The 23,265-nt window shown below is 41.7% G+C and overlaps 1 protein-coding gene across 2 annotated transcripts in view; it reads left to right on the top strand.

The window, feature by feature from the left end:
- Positions 1-23,265, top strand: part of LRP8 (LDL receptor related protein 8) — a 170,832-nt gene that overhangs the window by 103,204 nt on the left and 44,363 nt on the right. For both annotated transcript variants that reach the window (XM_051800940.1, XM_051800949.1), the window contains exon 3: positions 2,495-2,617. In XM_051800940.1, coding sequence (XP_051656900.1) covers positions 2,495-2,617 — 123 coding nt within the window. The remainder of the gene's footprint in view (positions 1-2,494; positions 2,618-23,265) is intronic.

The raw sequence follows: 23,265 nt of genomic DNA, 5'->3' as shown, positions 1-23,265 counted from the left end.
AGGACTGTTGGACCTTTGGGTGGGTGTGGGGACACAATGGCACATCTCAGTTCAGCCACTGCTGCTGAGTGGTCGTGCCCAACTTCATTCTCCAAAGGGGAGCTGCACTGGGGGAGCACATTAACACCTCCAAGGGACACCCTGGGACTGTCAGTAATGCTTTGCTCCCCTTTTGTGAGTCCAGGCAATCTCTTGGTGGTGCTGTGGGGGAGCAGTGTCGGGGAACAAAGCAATCGGGGCCACCATCTGCTGGGAGCAGGTTACACCCCTCTCTGGGGCTGACCCCTCACTCCTGACTGCATCCACTTGTCCTGGAAATACATAAGTGTGAGACTGATGGCAAAAGGAGAGGTTTATTTTGGGGTGAAATAGTAGTTTTGTTGCTGTTCAGATCTCTAGAAAATAAGTTAAAGGGCAGTTTTCTTATGGAAAACAAGACATTAGAACATTGAGAGAACTAGCATAAAACTGAATAATTCTAAAAATTAAGCTTCTAATGTCTCCAGTATTACACTGGTCTCTGCTTTGTGGATGAGACTGTGATTGTTTCATTTGTGGATGTCACAGCCTTGCCCTAAGAGCAGATACCAACATTTTACCCAGTCAGCTTCACATGGAGAAGGAGAGTGCTCTGACTTCATTATGCTTGTGTATCCTATCAGAATCTGGTCAGCCTTTCTGGCCACTGAATACATCAGGTTCATTAACACTTGCATTAACTACACAGAAGTGATGTGCCAGTTTCACAGGTTTGGGATTTTTAAGAGAAAATGTTCTGGAGAAAGTCTTTTCCCTCTGATAACAGTTGTGCAATGTCTTTGGATCCTTAGTATGACTGGTCTCTTTTAAAACTTTTGGTTTATATGAGATTGGGTTTTATCCTCTATTAGTTCACAATATCTGTTTCTGAATGACTGAAAAGAAAAATGAAAATTGTCTTTTTCCACCCCTTGCTAGAATCTGGCTCATTTAGCAACAGAAGGGGAGTAAATGTATGTTCTCTTTATAAACTGGATCCTCAGAGATTGTACAGCTGCTTAGTGATGCTTTGCAGTGTTTTCCTGCTGGATGCCTGTTCAGGGAAACCACATGTTTTGTGTGCTAGAAAATGAGTTCTTGATTTCAGCCATGTAGATCTCTCAGCAGCTCACAGAGTAATGCTCCTTGTTTCCTGTGTGGGCACGTGAGTGATATTTAACGTGGCTCCCTTCCTGACAGCAGCTCATGTAAGAAAACAAGAAAGGAAAATAAAAGATCAAACCCCGGGGGCTTATTTGTTGTGTGTAATGCTTTGAAAATGTTTGCTGGAATGAACATTGATTTTTCAATGGTGTGTGCACATGACTTGGGTGAGGGAACGGCTGTCGAGCTCAAGTCTCACTGTGTGGGCAGCTCAGCCACGGAACAGGTTGTCCAGGGAGGTTGTGCTGTCTCCATCTTGGGTGTTCCAGACCAGGCTGGATAAAACACTGAGTAGCCTGGTCTGACCTCAGAGCTGAGCCTGTCTTGAGCAGGAGGTTGGACTTAGCGACCTTCTGAGGTCCTTCACTACCTGAATTTTCCTGTGATCCTATTAGGTTGTGAGCAGCTTTGCAGGGGCAGAAACAAATCTCCCTGCCACCACTTCTGTGTCAATTGATACTAGTGAAGGTAGATACCAGTTATCCAGAGAGTATTTCACTGCCAGGGTGGTAACACTGAGCCTGAGCCCTCTCAGGACTCCCATGGCACGGCTGTTCACTCCAGTTCATGGCAGAAAAGCCACTGAAGGCACCAAGTCCAGCCAAGCTGTGAGTGCCTGGTGGTCACATGGACACTGAGTCCATTGACTGAAGCAACCAAGTATATGTGGAATTCTCTCTTTGCTGCAGTGGAAAGATGCTGACTAGTATTGCAGAGCACTGGTGGTGCTGCACCACTGGCACAGAGGAACAGACCTATTAATGACTTGAGTTCATGTCTTGTCTCTCTTTCAAGCCCAGGATTAATGCAAGCAAAGCAAAGAGCGTGGAGTGGTTGGCATTTAGTGAAATGAATTTTAGTATTTGAAGGAGTGCTTTATGACTATCTACTGCAGTGACAGAGGTACTAAAAAGCCATGAATAGATTGCATAGATAGAAACATTATTATTTAGATTATAGTACTCCAAAGGTGAGACTTGTTTGTCTTGCCTGTCCGTAAATCATGAGCACTCTTTCAGTTCCACGAAGGCAGCAGCTTTTTATAGTAAAAGCCTTAGAAAACTATTCTGAAAAAGAACATTACTGGTTTTTGATTGGTTGGAAAAAGACATAGAAAGGTGACTTGTTAAATAATAGCGGGGTCAGAGTTCTACTGAGAACAAACACCCACCTGTGATACGTTTGGCTCTGTCATGAAGAAGCAATGTCGAATGTGAAATGAATCCTCTTAATACAGGGCAATCAGTGTCATTCTTAGTGGATCTTCTGCACTGCTTATACTCATGCCAAGTACTTTTTTCTTTTATTGCAGCAAAGAAAACTTGTGCTGAGTCAGATTTCACTTGTGACAACGGCCACTGCATCCCAGCCAGGTGGAAGTGTGACGGCGAAGAAGAGTGTCCGGACGGGTCAGATGAGTCGGAAGCAGCATGCAGTGAGTAGCACAGAAAAGGGGTGTTTCTCAGACATGTCATACCAAGCACAGATAAGAAGCTGAAGCTGTTATTCCCAGCACTTGCAGGATGATCTGTCAACTTATGCTTGTTAGAACAAAAATTACAGACACAAAAGATTCAGGTCGTTCAAATCACATGGTTTACAAACTTTCAGATGTGCCAGTTTTCCAGACTATGATACAGACAGCACTGTCTGGTGTGGATTTCTGTCTATAAGGGACTTACAAACATCTTAGTACTGATTAGCAGCAATGCATGAAGATCACACCTGGGATCAGGCTTTTTGGAAACTCAGATTTGCGGTGTTTTGCATGCTACCATATTGGGATTTATCATCACTGCAGACAGCACTTCTGTCATTACAGAGGAGCTTTGCAATGTCAGAGCATTGCTCAGTCTTTTCATTTTTTATTTTTCCTCTGAGAACAAATGGAGGGAAAAAGTAGCAGATGAAAGATGAGCAATGTAAAATAACTAAAGCTGAGAGTAAGTGTGACAGATGTTAACTGCAGGTAACTACCTTTAAAAAACCCAGTAAGTCAGAAGAACATGCATGATTTTCATATAGTGTATTTTATCTCATTCTCATGACTCTCTGAGGAGGCCTGTTTGTGCTCCATTGTTCTAGAACTTTGAAGGGTTGTCTGATGTTGAGTTGAAGGGAATTCCAGGGATATTTTAATGAGAGAACTAATATGTAGACTTGTATTTGTGTGCTTACTTATGTCTGCAGATTTGTTCTTGGGCAGACCAAGAAATTAGTACAAGCTGTTCCACTGAATTTCCAGTCATGTACTGCACAAATATTCCCATGAGTCAGAAGCAGTGTTGGAGGAAGTATTTTATCAAATTTCACCAGAATGGGGCACACAGCACTTGAAAATTAACCATACTTTTATTTTTAATCCTAGTACCAGTCCTACTTTCTCCCTAATTAAGGAAGATGAATGCACTTTTCTTGCATAAAATGAACTGAATCGTTTTTGCAGCCATGTACAGGCTGCAGAAAAAAAATCACTTGGATAAATACATTAACATATTTATGTACTATATTTGTTGGTCTTTCACCCTGCACCTTCCTTAGTTAAAGGGTATCTCATTAATCCCACTTCCACTGTGTGTTTGTCTGCAGGGGGGCTGCATAACTAAGCAGCTCCATTCACTGCAGTCTCTGCCTGCAAATAGGCCATAGCACAACCTGTGGATAAGCCATGCAGTGCTAAGACCCCTGACAATTTTTGGTAGTCATCTTCCATTTCTTTTCTAGCTATTTCATTTTCCCTTTTTTTCTCCACTTATTTCATCCTTTGGGGAAATCAGCCTTAAATCTTAAGTATCACAAAAGAAACTTGACCTGAGCCTCTGATTATTACCATACAGGATTGCCATCCTCAGAGCAAAGTAATTTGTTCAGAGTTTTGTGATTTTTTTTTTATTATTATTATTATTTTTTCTTTACACGCTTGAAAACTTCTAAGACCACTGAAGTCTGCATTTCTGTGCAGGTTCTTTTGTTCTGAAAAATAGATGGCCCTTGAAATAACTCCCTGCTGGTAATGGGAGCAGGCCAGTGTCACCTCGACACAGGAAGAAGTTTGTTCCCATTCTGTAGTACATTTATGACTAAGAGGAGTCAGGAGTTCCTAGTGAAAGCAGCAGTACCTGTAGGGATCAATTCTTAATTTGTTTTTTTAACTATAAGGGCTTTGAGACCAGCTTAACAGACTGTGGCACGTAGCTATGCCATACTTTGTTTATAACTGTATCGGGCAGATTTACTGTGCTTTGCCTCAAAGTAAGACATTTAGGTTTTATGAGTTTTAACCAAAATAGATCAGTTTTTGTATGGTGTATACATGGACCTGAGTCTCAACATTCACAGGGTACTTGAATGTTGATACTTGTTTTCTGAGATTACTCAAATCTGAAGTTCACACTTACTCGGATGAAGATCAAGTAGTAAAGACTGATCTGCTCTGTGAGGACACAGAGTCACCCTGGTAACATGTCATCCCAGTGCTGGTTGTGGGGTAACTTGAGACATTTGCAGGACTTCGTGCCACTGCTAGTCAAGACAGCAGCGAGTTATAAACCTGGCAGGCCATTAAACAACAAAGTGTTGGGCTTTGCTTGTAGTTTGAACCCTTAATGGAAAAGACCTGGCTCCTTGTGTGGGTAAATGGTATTAAGGGCAAAGAAGAGGCTGCAACGACAGACAGAAGATGTAGTGAGAGGCAGGATGTATAGTTGGACATTCCTGTATGGTCCCTTCCTCTAGTCCCATTTTCTTTCTCTCTGATGAAATCAAGACTGAACTTTCTCTCTGTGGTGGGGAATGACTTCAGATCCCTGTAACTGTCTCATTTTCCTGCTTAGAAATGCAGCACAGTCCTGTGGAGGAGCCTGCACTGCAGAGCTTCCCTAGGGAAAGGGACAGGTTGGGAAACAGAGATTTCTCACCTCTGCCAAGATCAAACTGCTTTATAAAATCAATTGCTTTAAGACAGGCCATGTAATTGCCAGCACCTCTGCCAGGATCTGGGGCTGCTCCTCAATTAATGCAGTACTGGGACATTGTCCATAGTCCATTTGAGCCAGGGAGTTTAAGAGCATTGCTAGTGCTGACTGTTGCATTTTAGGAGTACTTCCAGCATACAGTGTGATGAAAACAAGGCAGTTTCTCTCAGCATCTAACCACCTGCTAAATAGCTTTTTATTTTCTGAATGCTTTTGTGGTACGGTTTTAAATACAGTTTGTGCTCTCTTACTGGCAGTTAGGGATGTTGTGTCCCTATCTCTAATGCTCAGTTAAAGGTAACAGTTTGTGGGGTTGGGTTTTGGGTTTTAACAAAGCAAAAACAGTACTTTGCTTTCTCTGTTTCCCAAATTGCTGGAGTTGCTGAGCTTTGTTGCCCATCCCCAGGTGCTCAGGACAGCATGACCTGTTTTCTGTTGGATAGGTGAGATGGCACCACATCTGGCCTGACTTCTGTTGGACCTGTGATGTCTCCAGCCTTTTCTGCTATTCATACAATTATTTTTTTAACTGGGTTTTCTTCAAGCCACTGAATGTGTCAGGAAGTGGTGACTGTAAGGGTATCTCATGAGTGCTATTGAATTCTCAGCTGATGAGCTCTATAGGACTTCTCCCTGTTATGGACATTGGTTTGATTAGTTTGTGGCATGGACTGATTTTGGAGGGGATGGTTATCCAGGCTGTTGGTTTGAAATGGGTCATTGTGAAGAAGAAACTGTGCTTATCTTTCTTCATTTTTCTTTGAGTCAGATCCTTAACCTGAACATGCTCTCACATCCATACATTTGTCCAAGTGAATTATTCATGTAATGTGTGAGTGCCACCACTAAACCTCAGTGTTCTGCCATCTGTCAGTTTTTCAGTGCTATTATCTGGCTGCTGAATGTATTTATATTTATTTTATATATTTATTTAATATTTAATTTAATATTTAATATTTAATATTTATTTAATATATCATTTAATTTATATTAAGGTTTTAGAGGAATGTGTCCCCCTTTTCTGTAAGCTGATATATTCAGGGGCATCTTGTGGGCTGGATCTGTTGTCTCTGAAATCCTCATTGGAAATAACTGTCAGTTTGGGGAGGAGGTGTGTTTTATTACATTTTCTGTTTCTGTGTGGAAGCAGAGTGAGCCCTGAAATCACAAGAAGCCAAACCATGTGAGCTCAGAAATGAATGCTGTCCACAAGGGGAAGAAAGGGCCCAATTCACATTCAAAATGTTGTGTTGATTGAGGCTGGGAGAGGGAGGAGGAATTTAATATTGAGGAAGAAGAAAGTTATTTTGAGAAACGTGTTTATTAAATGAAAAGAAATGGGGTGGTGGGTGAGTGGGAACAAAGAAGCGCCACTTAGCTGTTGCTGCCATTGTGTTCCTGGTGGGGAAGGGCAAGAGGTAGTTCTTGGGCATGCCAACTACGAGCCTCCTCTTCCTCAACAATGCCTTTTTAGAGTCAGCAGTTACCTGAACTTCCTCTGCTCAGGAAAGGTTGACTGTTTGTATGTAAAGCAGGTGAACCACTTTGTCCTTGCCCAGGATGCTCACCAAGGAAAGAGGCAGGAGAGGAGCAGCTTATCCTGTCTGACATCAGCCCTTGCTGCTTCTCCCTGCCTGTGTCAGGGAGAGCCTGGAGTGGTGCAGAGCTGCCATTGCTGGAGGGTGCTCCGAAGTGGAAATGGATTTCATGTCCATCGTGCCAGCCTGTTGGTATGCACAGAGCTCCCCAGAAACCATTAAACAGGGGAGCAAAGTATCTGGAAGTAGTGGGAGGAGAGTTAGTGCTGCTGTCAGCCTGATGCCTTCGACTCCCACACACCTCACCAGCAGCTGTTTTGAGATAAGGAAAATATTTTTGACCTCAGAGGAGGCTTGAACGATGAGGATCTTATAATTGTTTGCTGCAAGGTTCAACAGCAGCATGCCTCTGGCAGCTGCAGGTTTGGTACCCTACATGTGCTCTTCATTGCTCCAGAGCCCTGGACCTGTTTTTCATTGCTCTCACTAAAGTAGCCCAGTGTGGCTCAGCGATCACCCTGGAGCTCTGGTGCAGCCACTGTTGATTTGCACAGGCTTTGCTTTTGCATATGGAAGGATTGCTCACCTTTTCCTTATCCAGTTTCTTGAAACTGAGAAAGGGGGAAGGGAAGTCATTCTTCTGGCTGAGCTAACAGAGACCTCCAGCACAAGGAATATTACCCACTTTATGCTGTTCCAGTACAGGTACTGAATCATTCTGCTCTTTATACAAGAAGGAAATTTTAAATTTCCCTCTGAAGTATTTTGATTATTTAATCAATGACTTAAGCCAAAAAAAAAATCTCTAGAGAAAAATAAAAACAAATGCTAGCAAACAGTAACAGCACTGATGGGAACACAAATTAAAGGGATAGAGCAAGTGAAAATCTAAGCTGGCAAACTCTTGCCTTAGGACATTGTATATATAATGAGATGGAAGAATGCAGGCAGCCATAAACTCACCACTTATTTCTTTTTCAGATATGTGACATTCTCCTAGTTAAGAACAGAAATTATTATACAGAAAGGTACTGTAGGGTGTTACGAGAAAGAGAAAGAGAAGAGGAAACCTTAATTCATGTTGCATTTAGTAGGGGAATGATTTAATAGGGCAGGTTTAATAAGCAGCAGTCCTGGAAATAGATCTTAAAATGGAAATTAAATACGAAATCAAACCCTGAATGTTGGTTTGAAATACACTACCAATTCATGCAGTCCTTTCTTATTTTGAAGTACATGTCACAAGCTGTTCAGGGAGATGTATCCAAACCTGCCAGTTATATTTTTAATGGGTATTTTCCATGGTCCCAGACACTCTGTGTGCTGCTGCTGTGTATGCTGATCTCTCACAGTGGTGGTCAGTTCTGCCCTCAAGTTCTATGAAGTTGCCCAGATGCAAAATCCTGTAGTTGTGGGTAGCATTGATGGTTCCATTCGCCCCCGAAAGCACAATCCTCTCCCAGCTCTCCCTCCACCCCTAAGGGTGTTACTATTGCATCTCTTTTATCCTCCTTTGATACAGATCTCCTGCATGACTGAGTGAGCTTGGTGACATTACTGTGCTTTTGTGGAAAGAGGCTTAATAAACTGTTCCTTGCCCTTGGAGAATTTTTCCTGAGGAAGGGTGGACTGTCTCTTTCAGGGCATCACATACACTGGGTCATTGAATTCAAGTAGCAAAAGAAAAAAAACTAGGCCAAATCAGCCAGGCACAGCCAGATATCAGGTTTTAGGACCTGGGGCAGTCACAGAGAGTGCATTTTTTTTTCCTTTTTTCCCCCTAAGGTTAAGAGCAGATCTGTTTGTATATATGTGATAAGATGGTGGGGGGTTGCAAATGCAGTGAAACATGTAAATGAGGGACTATTCTGTTGGATTAATTTGTTGGAGATCATTTTGGGAGTTGAATGTGGTGATGTTAATGCCAGATGTACAGGTGTGCATTTTAACAACACTCTCACTACACTGAGGTGGCTAATGCCAGCATAAAATTCAGCAGCTTCAATGATCCTGTCACTGTCCCCCTGTCACTGTCCTCGCCGGGCTGTTGGGAGCACTGCTGAACTGCAGCAGCTGAGGGCCCCATCTGTAAAACAAACACAGGACAAGGTACAGAGTGTGGAAACACTTCTAGAGCCACAGGGTCCTCCCAGTGACAAGGCACAAAAGTGGCAGTCTCATTTTCCAGGTGCCCAGGCTGGTTTGTAGGGCTAATGATGAAAGCTTTGAGTTGTCAGTGTGATCAAATTTACTGAGACAGAATAAAAGGAAAACAGCCATGATCCTCTCTCCATGAAGTCATGGAATAATTTAAGACAGAAGGGACCCCTGGGAGTCGTGTAGTCTGATTCCCTGCTCAAAGTAGACCCCTGTCCTCATGTTTGACCACCCTTATTAATGAAAAAAAAAAATCCCTTTATCTCAACAGGCTTTCCTTTGTTGCGGAATGTGTCTGTCACCTCCCATCCTGTCCTGTCGGTGGATATCCGAGAACAGCCTGGCTCCATCTTCTCTAGTCCCTCCCATTTTGGAGTAAAAGGCAGCAATAATATCTTCTTTTAGCCTTCTCTTATGATGTCCTAACAAATGCTGTTCCCTCAACCTCTCCTTGTATGTATTCTTTCATTTCAGATTGTTTTGTCAGATAATTGGCAATGACACAATTCTGCCATCAGGATACAGTGTTTGCATTGTTCACTCACCTCTGTCAAAGCTTTATCACATCCAAAATATAACTTAAAAATTAATTCATTCCTCTGTCTCTAGTATGCTCCTTAGCTTCCAGGCCTACTTTGCAGGAGGTTCCAGACTCCTGAAAACTCCTTTTCTGTGGAAGTGTTTAACAGTACACTGGGGGTGGACAAGACTTGTTGAAGGCTGTTAGCAGACTAGTAGTTCCCTAGGGATGGTGGCTTACAGTCCTGTGCAGATTTTTAAAAGTCCTTTTTATCCTAAGTGTATTAAAACTCTTCAGATTCTCACAAATGTACCTTCACTCCTCATTGAATCATCCCAGCCCGTGTTCACTTGTTTCCCAAGCGCCTCTGGTTCCTTATCCACTGTAACTGCCTCGAATCCCTCCAGGTGTGTCCTGATTGAGCAACCTCAAGTCAACCTCAACATCCCAAAGGACACCAAACTATAGGGAATAGCACAAGAAGTCTTTGACAGGGTAAGGAATCAAATCCAGTTTTTTCTTGCATCCTGTTCCTTTTCTTGAAGCGTGAAATTACTCTTTTTACATCAAAGGAAATTCAGCAAACTCAAAGCCTGCCAGTTTATCCCTCGTAGTGGGATAACTTTGTCTGTGGCTCATGGGCAGAGAATTACATCTCCTTTTTGATGATTACATGGCTTTGGTGATCTCAGCATTTTACTTACCTAGAGATGTAAATGAATTTAGGATTTGCAGTGATTGTGCCGCAATTCTACCAGTGCTGAAGAGTTTTCAGTAATACCTATTCAAAACAAAATGTGTTTTTCCTTTAAGGGAAGGTGTTTAGAGCTCATGTCAGAAGTGACCTTTGCAGAGGGCTGACCAAGTTCCATAGGAAAACCAACAGAAAATACCTACTGGGTCTTTTCTGATGTTTGTATTGTTCTGTTCTTAAGCAGTGTTAGCTTGTGAGCGAGTCACTTCTTCATGTAGCATTGCCAGCTCTGACATTTGCAGTGTTCCCATAGCTCAGATCAGCTCTGAGCTTTTGCTGTTTGACTGCTACAAAGATTTAAACACCAGCATTTAAACATTTTTCCTATTGGTCTGATGTGTTCATGCAGTTCATAAACAGCAATGGTCATAAAAGAGTCTGATGCTGCCTTTTTATGGCTATAATTAATCTTACAGTTATTTCAATAGAAGAGAATAGCAGGAAAATGAAAGTTGAGTGTGTGAAGCTCTTGTATGTGTAATTATTTAACAGGCTATAAATATTGAGCTACTAAAAACTTAAAAGGTTTTCAGAAATCTCAGGTAGTTTTTCATTGCTTAGTGTTTTGTTTTTTCTATTCTCTTGCCACTTGCTTTCTGAAATTCAGATTCCCTGATTTTTATATTTCTGTTTTTGTTTGTTTGTTGGTTTAATTATTATGGTTGATGTGAAAGGGAAATAATTTCTGGGAATCAAAGGCAAAACATAATTTGAAAATTGAAATGTTTTAATTGAATGAAGCAGTATTGCAGTGCAAGAGCACAGTCAGCAAACCTTTTCTTTCTTAAATGGGTAAATTACAGTGTGAGGAAAATAAGTGAATATCAAATGACTTCATTTTAACGTTGTTGCCATTAAAATAGCTTCTCCATTTCAGTATCATAATGAACTGTTTGTTGAAGCTGTGATTCCTTGTTCCACCACCTTTTCCTTGATGGGTATTTTTCCTTCTTTCTCCATTCCTACAGTTGTAGGATTGCGTTTTCATTCAGGACAAACTCCCACTGAAATCTTTTACAGTTTTAATAAGGGTCTCATGATACCCCATCCTGCTTCCTTGAGGATTAGGATCATGATTAAGACTAGTTTAATATGCAGTCTCTGCATGCTTTGGTTGATAATTTATGTAATTTAAACTTTGCACGGGAGATTTTTAATGCTCTGAAATGCTCTCAGTGAGATTGTGCTCTGGGGTGAGGGTCAGTGCCTGCACTGTGCACGTGGGAGAGGAGTGTGGATCTTCCCCTGGGCCTCTGTGGGATGCAGTGGGAGCCTTAATCAGGGCTTTGCTTTAACAGTAGCTCCAGCCTCCTTTCTAGGGGCACTGTATTCAATGGCTATATTTGAAGTGACACGTTTCAGCTCACCCTTTTTGTATTTTAACATACTAAACATCTGAAGAATCCTTGGCATTAAAATACAGAGGACTCAGTAGCTTTGTTAGACCTCACGTTTTACACGTTCCCATGGGAATGCACTCATGCCAGTTATTGCTCTGCTTTTCTGGCTTTGGCTGCTAGGTAGTCATCCTACCATGTCATTTGAGCTCTCTGAGTTGTATGACACTCAAGTTATTGTAAGAACACTGAATCCTCTGTTTTGGCATAGAGGTTGCAAACACCAATCAGTCATTTTAGTGCAAACATAACCACGCTTCTCTCCCTTTTTTTTTTTCTGTGCAGGGATTAACATGTCTAGCATGTTTGACAATCAACACTTTCATTTCTAGCCATTGCGTGTGCATTTATGTGGGTAAAATGATACACGTGTGTTGAGAAATGCACAAACACACACACCCAAGTCATTCAAGTATTTCAGCAGGGATATCAGCCCCGTGTGGAATGGGAATGAGAAATAGCAATTAACATACTGAATTTTGCTAGAACTTCTGTTTCTGCTTGAATACCTGCCTCTAGACATGTTGCAAGTGTCAAACTTGGAGATGAGTTGTGAGAACCAGCAGGGATATTTGTAATGAAGTCAAGGTGTAGGTGGTAAGGGAAAGTCTTTTCTTATCAGCCACAGGTCTACACACCAGTATTCTCGTGCAACAGCCCGAACACATTCAATTAAAATCACCATCTAAGCTGCCTGTTCCATCCTCTGAAAAAGAAAACAGGTGGGGTTTCTTTGTATGTATATAAAAGATGAAATGTTCACTCTGAGATAAGAAACACAATTATTTAATAGCAGCAGAGCCTTTTCAGACTTACATTCTTTTGCACATAAAAGAGCGAGGACGTACGAAATATTAAGTCTATGCTTGTCTACTGAAAGCTTTTTTTGCTGAATTCTTCGTGTCCTCTTGTCCCTTTGAGCAGCAATTCATTTATTGGTACCTTGAACACCTCAGAAGAGTTGTCACTTCATCATGGAAAAGCAGCATCTTCCTTTGGGGTGAGCTGGGATCGTGATGGAGCAGTGGCCTCTCTGGCCATGCAGGTGTTGCCAGCAAGGGTGCAATGACTTCCTTGCAGCTGCTGGAGATGGCCTGACATGGGCTGGGACACTGCACTCCATTTTTCCTTTATGGTATGAGTTTTTAGGAAGTCCTGGGTGCTGTTTGATATATTCAGTCCTTTGACAGAACAGGGAAGAGATACCATCCTGGCAGATACGAGGTCAAATACCAATGTTGCACTGTACTGGGCCAGCTTCTCATTTTAATTCAAAAAAGATGCAGATTTCAGGAAGCAGGAAAAAATGTTTTACAATGAATTCTGGCAGTTTCCTGGAGACCTGTATAATTTTTCTTTCTATGATTTTATCACTCATCTTGGCAGGTTTCATTATGTTTGCTCATCTAGGGACCTTTTGTGCCTTTATTTTCCCTCTTGACAAGGAGCACTTTTGCGACCATAATCTCTTTTACAAACGGGTCTGGTCTCAATGCTGCTCCACTCCTTTATCCTTTGTATAATTTTGTCCCCCTAGCGTTCTGTGGGGCTTTTTCCTCCCTGTTTTGATTAGAATGGGAATAATCTCTGTGAACAAGAGAAAGAAAGTGAGCCTGGGAGGGAGGAAAGTGAAAGAGCAGCTGCGGATACAGAGACTCGGAGACCCCCCTGGGGTGTGCTGGGCTCTCCACGCAGTTGAGAGGCTTGTGAAGAGGCTGTGTGTTCATGGCTGTGTGCAACCAGCCAGCTCCTGATGGAGCCCAGCGTGTGGTCTGCGAGCATTCCCCCTTCCCAGTGCCTAGGGTACAGCTTTGCTGCTTGATTATCCAGGGAAAGAAAGGGAAGGGGTGACCGGAACTCCTGGTCTCATTTGTACTCGAGTGCCTGCAGAAGTGGAGCTGCTGCCACTGGACCTGATCTTCCCTGAAGTGTTTATTTATTGGTACAGGTGTGTCTGTCCCAGGCATCAACTGCAGAGCTGCCAAAACACAGGGGGAAAGGTGCTGACTATCCAATTAGTAGCCTGACATGGTAGGGAGTTCCAATTCTGGACTCTTCCTTATGACTCTGTAACTCAGTAACAGCAGCAGGAGGGAACAGAGGTGATAGTAAGAACATCGGAGGGGTCCCTCATCTGATGCCAGGCATGACTTGAGGGTTACCCTTCATATACACAGAAAGGTGATAGATAATTGTATTCACATAGTTATTATAGATTTGGCAAAAATAGCCCGTGAGGGAGAATCATGCCAGAAAGTTGTTGAGATGCAGGTCTGGCAGTCAAGAACCCTGGGTTTGTTTTGGCTCTGCTGCTGCCTTGTGGTGGGACAGTAAGTGAGTGAAGTGGTTAAAAGTGTCACCATCTGCAAAAAAATGGTGTAATTTTGTCAAAACTGCTCACAGAGATGCTACTATGTTATAAATAGGTGATTGGAGTATGTCTGTTGAGTATGTTCATCTTTGATGGACACTAGGTAATAACAGGGCTATAAATTGTGATTGGATTTTACCACTGGGTTAAAAACTCTAAACTGTGGTACTCTTCTTGGACTAATTTCTTGCCATTTTTTTTATTAATTGCATAAAAGTTGATCACATGAGGACATTTTAAGTTAAATGTTGCTCTATCGCAGCCCCTTATTTAAATTTTTTATCCACACCTCTTCAGTAAGATATTTTCTTAAGTTGCTGTTTTCCTAGAAGTGTAGGTAAAGAGTAAAGCCTAGACATTCACAAGTGCACAAGGAAATATGCATGGGCTCCAAGCTGACATTGCCAATAAATGCACCTTTTTTTGGATGCTTCATTGCAGGCAGTTTCTCCAAAGCTGAATGCTCTAAATTAGTGGCTTCTAGGAAGCAATTCCTTTTGCAGACTTTCCTTCTGTAGTGCTAGTGGGAAGGGGGGCATCTGGCCATGCCTGTGCTTTAATAACATGTGTACATGCATCAGTAGTTTAGTGAGGGCAGTGAGGGGCACAGGGCTCTGACAAAAACTGAGCTTAAGCAACTTCTTCAAAACCATCCGTGTGAAAGTTTAAAAAAAAAAAAAGTAGGAGTTTTGAATCTGTGTAGCCTTCAGGCACAGATCATGCCTCACATATGTGCTCTCAGATTTTGCCTCTTGCTGTTCTACTGCATGCTGTATCTGGATTTATTGTCCTGAAATTTAAAGGTCACTATTGCTACTTCCAGCTGCTGTTGGACTGGGAGCAGGATTTTTGGGTTGTCTAGAACTCAGCTCATCACTGCAGAGTAGCAGTTGGATGTTGTCTCAATACCAGTCATGCTCCATTTAGAGTGTTTTGAGCTATTCCTTGTTACTTTTCATGAGCTGGTAATCTTGGTTGAGAAGGTTTAAAGAGAAATATTGAAGCAGAATTGTATGTCAGGATTATGAAAAAAAAAGTGAATTTTCATTGTTCTTTTTCCTTCCTTTTGTGATACTGTGCTGGTGTAAACATTATACCTTGTTTTATTTGAAATGCAGAATTATCCTTTGAAGCAGTACTTGCAATGAAAAACAGAAGAAGTAACAGAGCTAAACTGCTGGTGGCCTCAGATTGCTGGTGGTCTGAATTCTGAGCACAGTTTGAGTCCTAATGTGCAAGATTTTCTGTTTATTTAGTAGCAGCCATTGCACTGTGCTTGTGCATAACAACTTCTATCCACCCTCCTGTCTGAGTTCTGCATTACAGATTCTTTCCACAGACTAGTGAGCAAGGAGTTTCCATGTGTTTCTGTTTTCCTCCTGAGATGGGAGCCCATGATATTCTCAGCATATGGTATAAAATATTTATTAATGTTTTTAAAGGTTGGCTTCAGGAGACAGTCTGTGATTTGACTGCATTTAGTAACATAAATCAAAGTCCTTTTCTTTTTGCATATATTTAAGAAGCTAGGAGGAGTTAGTCATGGTGAGTTCTAAATACCAGGGAGACGACCACTGTGAGAACATTTCAAAGGGAAGTAGCTTGAAGTTGTATAATGGTGTTTAGAAAAGGCCAATTTAAACTAAATAAAAATGTTATCCCTGCTATACATAATAAATGAAGAAGAGTTCTCTAAAATTGTGTAAAAGAATTAAAAGAAAAATATGTCTGGGATTCAGATTCCTGAGTAAAATGTGTTCAAATCAGGAAGGAACTTCACAACTGTAGGATGAGCTCTTACCTTTTCATAGCCTAGTAACAATTCTGCATCAGATTCTCCTTCACTTGGATTCTTTTCATTCATCTCCTATGGTATTGGTTTGGAAAAAGTGGTATCTTTTTTTCCAAAGAGTGTAAAGCAGCTGCCACTGGAAGCTGTTGTGTAACGTATGTTCCAGAAGGAGTGCTTGTGTCCCTGTCTGCTCATCAAATATTTTGAGAACTGATGTTTCTGGCTTTCAATACACATTTTCTCTCCTGAGCCAAATGAAAAAATTTCGTAGTTCAAACCCACATATGTGCTGACTTACTTCCTCTGTGCTGTAATTACTTAACCACTTTCCCAAACTTTAGAGATCTTCAGAGTTCCAAACTGGCTGAGAATGGGGAGGTTTGAAAGGGGAGGGAGGAACAGTAGATGCAGGCCTCGAGTGTGATGATTCAGTGCACAGTGATGGCAGCCATGGGTGACACATGTCAGCACACACAACACATGGATGCACAAATCTGCCTTTTGAAAGACAATTACTACACCTGGAGCTCCAGCATATCATGAACTGTGTAGGTGTTGTCAGCAGAAACCATATTATGAACTGGATGTAGACAGCAGAGAGTCTGGACAGACCAAGTCCTGTTGTTCTGATGATTGAAATCAGCAAGACCACGTCATGTGCTCTTCTTGAACTGGCTCACAAATTTCCATCTGATTTTCTGTATAACCTGGATTGTTGAGACTGGGCAGTATTTCATAAAGGTGCTGGAATGTGGATGCTGGGGTAACTTGTAGGCTGGTCTTAGTCTTTTCTGTGGCCTCACAGTGTTGCCTTTATTGAAAAGTCCGATGTAACCTGAAGTAATACATTTGAATGTTGTTGTGAGCACACTTCTCCAGACACAGTCAATCATGATGTTGGGGTTATTAAACATTAGGAAAAGAGTATTTTATTTTGATGATTTCACTTGACTACTCTTGTTTTGGTTTGTGGTTTTTATTTGGTTTGTGGTTTTTAACCCAACAGAATGAAGCACTCTGAAGGTATCCAGACATTTGTCATACTTCCAATTGCTTTTTAGGGGGTGTGTAAGAGATTATTTCCTTCACATTCTGAAGGTTATATTGGCTCAGCTCAGCTTTTGTATTAACTCCAGCTTGGGATCATGAAAAATGTGTGTTGCTCCAGGACTGGACTGTAATTGTGACATGGATCAAAATCTCTGCCAGGCTATCCCTTCCCTCTCCTCAAAGCAGATTAGCAGCCTGGCATCTGTTTTCTTTGGGGCAGATGGCACAGATGCCCATGGAGCAGAGGAGCTGACTCACAGAGGCAGAGCTGACCTTTCTGTGAGGCACAGGATGATTAGTGGAAGGTGTGCCTGTGCTTGCCATTCATCCCATATCCCTCATGTCACCAGACAGGGATGGTGGCTTCTTGCTACTCTTGTCTTTGGTGTGAAGCAGGGCTGGGTAGGAGCTTTGAGTCCTAAGGCAAAGCTCTTACAGTCTGCCAGAGCCTTTCCCCTCGAGCTCCTCTTGCCTTCGCTCCTGCAACTGGCAGGTGGAAAAACCCACATAAAGACAACTCTGTCTCATTGTCAGAGAAGGTTTTGGAAAGGTTACACTGCAAGTGCAGTTATTTAAAGTTCTGACATCAGACTCCCTCAAGTCTTAGGTGGCTGCATAGGAAATTATAGCTGACCTGCATAGGAAATGAGGTGTACTTTAAACTTGAGTGTCATAAAAAAATCACTTTATCTAGACCAAGTGCAATCTTACCTACTATGCTGGTGACAGGATTTTATCTCGGTGATCTACTCTACCTCTTTTAGTGATGCTGGGTTGGAAAGAAAGTCTTCATTTTCATGGTGGTTTAAAAGGTTAAACGGAGCACAGTACAGAACCTGCTGTAGAAGATCTGCAGGCTAAGCCTGAAGTTCCTGACTGCTACAAGAACACCCAATTCAGCTCTGAGAGCTCTGTGTGCTGATTGTGCTGCTGTTAGTTTTGGACAAAATCAGACAGGCTGATAATAGAACATAATGCATCAAGATGAAAAAAATAAATAAATCTGTGTTAACATGTTAGGGAAAACAAGAGTTGTCTCACTTTTCAGTGTTTCTTGATTGAATCATGACCTTGTTAATAAGATACTGTGTGCGTTAATAAGCTACTATGTGTATTTTGTGATATGTGGTTTGACTTAAAGGTTACAAAAATGTAGTTGACAACATAGTTAGAGGCCATGTTAAACAAGTTGAAGAACAGGTGGCTGAGAGGTGGCAAAAGACACGGGCAGCTGCTATAAAGTGAAAAGGTTGTGAACAATCTTACAAGGCTCACATGGTTATAGAGTTGAAAAATACACTTTATTAGAAGGATATTTGATTTATTGAAGAGAGGGTTGAGAGTTGCCTTTATCAATTTACACCTGTCTCCTTGGAGAATAGTTTTTATCACACAGTTGTTTCTTCAGCTGAGTCATTGTGATCCAGTGAACAGAAGCCAAAACTAGATAAGAGAACTAGAGATAAGATACAGCTCTTAACAGTAGTGGCAAATAAACAGGTGAACTTCTTGTCTAGATATCTTTGCCAACTAAAGTCTTTAAATCAAAATAGATACCTGTCTTAAAGATACGCTATTATTTAAATGCAGTGTTGATGTAGAAAGACAGCCTTTTGCTGTGCAAGAGTTCCTTTAGTGGTCCTGTAGCTTTTAAACATGGGCAGTTCTCTCAGCTGGTGCAAACAGACATGAGTGAAGCTGCACAGTTTATAAGTAAAGTCATTTGCTCAGTTGCTGCAAGTCACAGTAAGCTCTGACACTGGGAGGTACTCCTTCTTGGAATTTGTTGGGCATCTGGATCACTGGGAAGGAATTTTCAGTGCAAAAATAGCATTTCCTGGTTAAGGAAACTCCATGGGTCAGGGAATGCCACTCTCCCTCATCCTCCCCAAACATGGATCAGTATTTGAAGATGACAGAATCACAGAATTATTAGGGTTGGATGGGACCTTTGGAGATCATCCAGTCCAACCTGCCAAGGCAGGTGACACAGAACACAATGAGGGTGGCTTTGGAATTTCTCCAGAGGAGGGAGACCCCGTGACCTCCCTGGGCAGCCTGTTCCCATACTCAGCCACCCTCGGTGTAAAGTAGTTCTTCAAAATGTCTCAAAAGACAGTCATAGGTATCACAAAACCTTTTTTTTCTGTTCTGTGATCCTTGGAGATCTGTCTTTCCTTAACAAATGGAAATCAGGAGAAATCTCTGAGAGGTGACATGTCACATGGAGGGAAAACATAATTTTGCACAATGTAGTAGCTCACCACCTGATGGGTGATTGATGGCAGAGTTTTCATGGGGTTAATTGTGCTTTACTGAGCAGAAGTTATCTAATATATCTCTGTGAACACTATCATATATATTATCTATATCTTATATATATACTTCTTTTCACTCTGATGTGCACAGAACATCTGCAGAGGTAGTGAGACGCTGTGTTTGAGCTGGAGGAAGGTGTTTGCTGCTGTTGGTGTGTTTTGCTGCTGTGACCTGTTTGAAGTGGGTTTGCAGCCTTTCAGGATCGGGCCGCTGGGAAGTGACAGCCACAGTTAAAGCAGGCTCTGTTGTCTGAGCAAGCTCTGCCTCGTTTGCTGCTGATCAAAAGCACTTGGTGAAAGGTGCAGCTTGGATTCTTAAAAGCATCTCATTATAGGTTATATTTAGAAGTGGGAAGAATATATTATTAATTACAAGGATGCTCCAAAGCGAAGAAGCTGTTTAATCTGTGCCCTTGATGAACAGAAAAGTTCCTGTACTGAAGGAAGGTTATGCAATTAGCAGTATGTTCATTAGGAGTTCATCAGATAGCAAACTATGCTTATCTTCAGGATAGTACTGGAATATCTGACGATTTCCTAGTTATTGCCTAAGTGATAAGAGTGAGAGACCGGAACTGTCACAAGAAAATTTGTATAATACAGTTTACATATCTATTCTCTGCTAGTTTATATATATATAAATAGATATATAAATTTTACATCCCAATTTACAGGCTAAGTACTCCCTTGTTGCCTTGCTGTGAACTGGAGTTGGAAGTTGCTCCCACATATTTCTTGGCTTATGTAGTTGCTAAACGAGCACAGTGTGTGGACACTGTGAGGATCATTACAGAGGATCCGTCCCAGTATCCTTCTGGATGTTTGCCTTGACCTGTCTGGTACTCTCAAATCCAGTCTCTATACTGACCCTGTAAAACAGAGCCACCTTTGCAGAAGCATTTCTCTAACCAAAGTGATTTTTGTAATTACTTCCAGTACTTTCAAAATACTGTGTTCTTTCCAGTCTTCACGTTCAGACTTATATCTGGTAATTGATTTTTGTTAATGGTGTGATATATTCAGGTGAATTTTTTTTAAACTGTGCTTAAAAACCTAGTTTTGAGTTGAGCATTAATTTACTTCCAAAGACGTAGAGAAGTCAAGAGCATAAATATGCCAGAATATGTATGAAATAAGCTGCCATCTGGAATTTGTTTCTGGATTTGCTGTAATAGAAATGGAGCACTCTGGTATGCCTATTTTGGGGAATTCTAGAAATTAATATATGGGAAGAAAAATAGATAAATCTGTCCTGGTGCTCTGCTCAGCTGCTTGTATAAGAATTTGACAAGCGACCAAGGTGATTATTTCTGTTAGGCTTGTACTAAGTGAAATACTGCTAGTGAATAGAATGAATTATTTTTAGAAACTAATTTTTAACAGTTCAGGGTCACAGTGCCACAGATTTGAAGAGACTCTAGAAAACTCCATCATTTTTATCTATAAATCAAAACCACTCAAATAACGTTTGATTCAATAAAAAGTAAATTTGTCTCTTATCTAAAAGTATCTCTGCAGAAATCGTTCCAAGATGCTTTCAAACTGCTGAGTTACGAATCCACACAGGGAGGGATGATTGATTTATTGTGTGCTGCAATCTGGAGTATTTTATCACTGAATCTTTAGTGCAGAAAGTTGATGTTGTTAAAGCTGCAACATATTTAGACCAAGAGCCTAGGAATAAAGAAGGAAGCATTACTGCATCAGTACAGATCAGGAGAATAATGTTATTTACCTGTGTTTCTGTAGAGATCAGCTCTTGCCACAGTCTCTTCTAAGTCAGACCATGAGGGATAGGCTTTGTTAGTCAAGGCTTGAGAGTGTGCTCTGGTGTGCCCATGGGATACCCAGGTAATGGATTTAGGCTGTGCTTAGGCACGTGGCTGATACCTGAACAGATGACAAAAGACTTGTAACAGTTCACACTTGGGTAGCGGAGGGCTGGGGCTGGGAATCAAGGCTCACAAGGCCAGCGTGGGCCCCGAGGCTTCATTCAGAGCTAAACACTTCAATTTGTCAGCTGTGGGGCTGCGTGAGAAAGTTGGAAAGTTGTTCAAAAATCTGTTTGCCCACAAGGCTCGGGAATCACTGATCTGGGGCAGGGAACAAGTTTTCCTTTCATAAGTTGCATTTCCCGGGGTTAATTAGCTGACTTCCATTCATGCCCAGCTTGTGCCGCCTTAACCTCCCGACTCTCATTTCTTCCTTGACACTCTTCTTTCTTCCCAGAGCATGTCTGTGTTTGAACTTCGCTGATTCCCAGCTAAACTGTACCAGTCTGTGCTGGGTCAGCTGTTACCCTTCAGTGTTTTATTCTCCTAAGGCTTGCCTGAATCAGAATTGCCTTGAAAGCATCACGCATCACTAATCAGGGGGGAACGCTGTGGGTCAGGGTAGATTTTTAAAGGCTGTCTGTAGCCAGAGTTAGTTTTTCCCAGTAGGCATCCCTAGATTCAAGCAGAGGTGGAAGATCTCTGTTGAGGAACAGAGCTCTGCTCTGAACCATGCCAGAGGTTGAGTTCTGTTTGATTTCTGGGCTATAGGAGAGACAAAACCCTTTTGTTTTGTTTTGTTTTCCTTTTTCATTTTTTCCCCCTGACCTCCCCCATTACTGTTAATGCAGAAGGGAGGGGAGACTGAACTGCATTACAGCAGGCAATGTGTACACAGACTGACAGGGTAATTGCTGCAGACAGTGGTGGGATGGGAGGTTTGACAGGACAACATTGCACATCACTCACTTTCAAACTAGCTCTAAAAACAATAGAGTTTAAAGAAGATGATGTGTTCAGGGTAGAAAAAAGGGGAATATTTTATCTGACCTTCTTAAACAAAGCCATGTCATTGCCGGAATTTTTTTAAAGCTTTGCTTTTGATTGAGAATGAAAAATGCCTCTTACAAAAGGGAATAATTAATAGCTTTGGTATTAGAAAACTATCTCTAAAGAAAATTTTGAGTCCTGGGTTTTGCTGGCAGACCTGTGTATTTGCTAACTAGCAAAGTCAACTGTCAGCTTATTATTAAACTGTTTGAGATCAGCAGTGCACATTGCTGCTTTAGTTAAGCCAAGATCAGGATCTTCAGCTGTTCTCATTTCTTACTTTGATAGTGTCACAACTCCTCTTGAAGACAAAGGTCTGCCCTGGCTTAGAGGTGGAGCAGAGAGAGGTTTGGTGATTTCATGAGGAGGGACAATGTTAGGGTTTTGAACACTTCTCTATATTAAGTCCAGGGTAAATAACAGATTTTCCTCTTCCATCGAGGAGTTTCTGTTGTTTGCCTTTTCTACCTTGTCTCGGGGAGTCTTGCCCTTCAGCTCTGCAACAAGCAGGGTGCTGGTCATAGTTGTTGGGTATGTTAGCATTGTCCAGAATCTCTATAAAATGCTAGTAAAGATTGGAATCCCAGGGTTATATCTCATTCACGTTTATTAAAGGATTCATTCATCGCTGACCACATCAATGCTTAGGGGCATTTAACTGAGATATCCAAGAGATATCAGAGTACTACTGATCACACAAAGGTGGGCTGGGGGGAGTAGAAAGCCAAGACAGTCCAAGGACTGACCTTGTTGAGGAATTGCCAACCCTCTGTGTGGACATGGCAAGTGTCCTCTGGGAAGGAAACTTTGGTCTCAAGGTGTTTGGGCATGTAGGGAATAAACCTTTACAGTGTTTTCTTGAATTCTCATGTGTGCAATGGCAGGTATATGAAATGTAGTTTGTTTGGGAGCATAAAACCCTTCTGTATCATGTACATCTTTCTCATGCCTAATAACCTGTCATGATCTCTTAGAAACTGGTCTCTCTGTGCACAACCAGACGTGACAGTGTGGGAATGTCACCATGTATTCTACAAACACCAGTAAAACACTGTTGTTTTACAAGTGCTAGACAGTTACTGAATTGAAATTTAATGAGGCTCAGCTGACTGCTGTTAAACATCTGGTCTTAGTTTGTAAACTCTGAAACTTCACAAGTATGACCATGAGGATGGGTTAAAGGCAGTTAAAAAGCTTCCTGATTCCTGCTGAAGGCATCACAATTTTCCTATAGTTTGAGACCAAGGAGAATCATGTAATCATCCAGTTTGACCTCCCATTTACCAAGGACCATTAACACAGACTTGGATTTACCCAAAATGAGCCAAGTCACTTGAGTTTAAGGACTTTATTTTGCAGCAGCAGGGCCTATTGGGCATATCAGGAAGAG

The sequence above is a fragment of the Manacus candei genome, unplaced genomic scaffold, assembly GCF_025592945.1.
Source record: "Manacus candei isolate 608988 ecotype Guabito, Panama unplaced genomic scaffold, ASM2559294v1 h1tg000005l, whole genome shotgun sequence".
Lineage (NCBI taxonomy): Eukaryota > Metazoa > Chordata > Aves > Passeriformes > Pipridae > Manacus > Manacus candei.
Note: the sequence above shows the minus strand (reverse complement) of the source record. Positions and strands in the feature narration are given on the sequence as shown.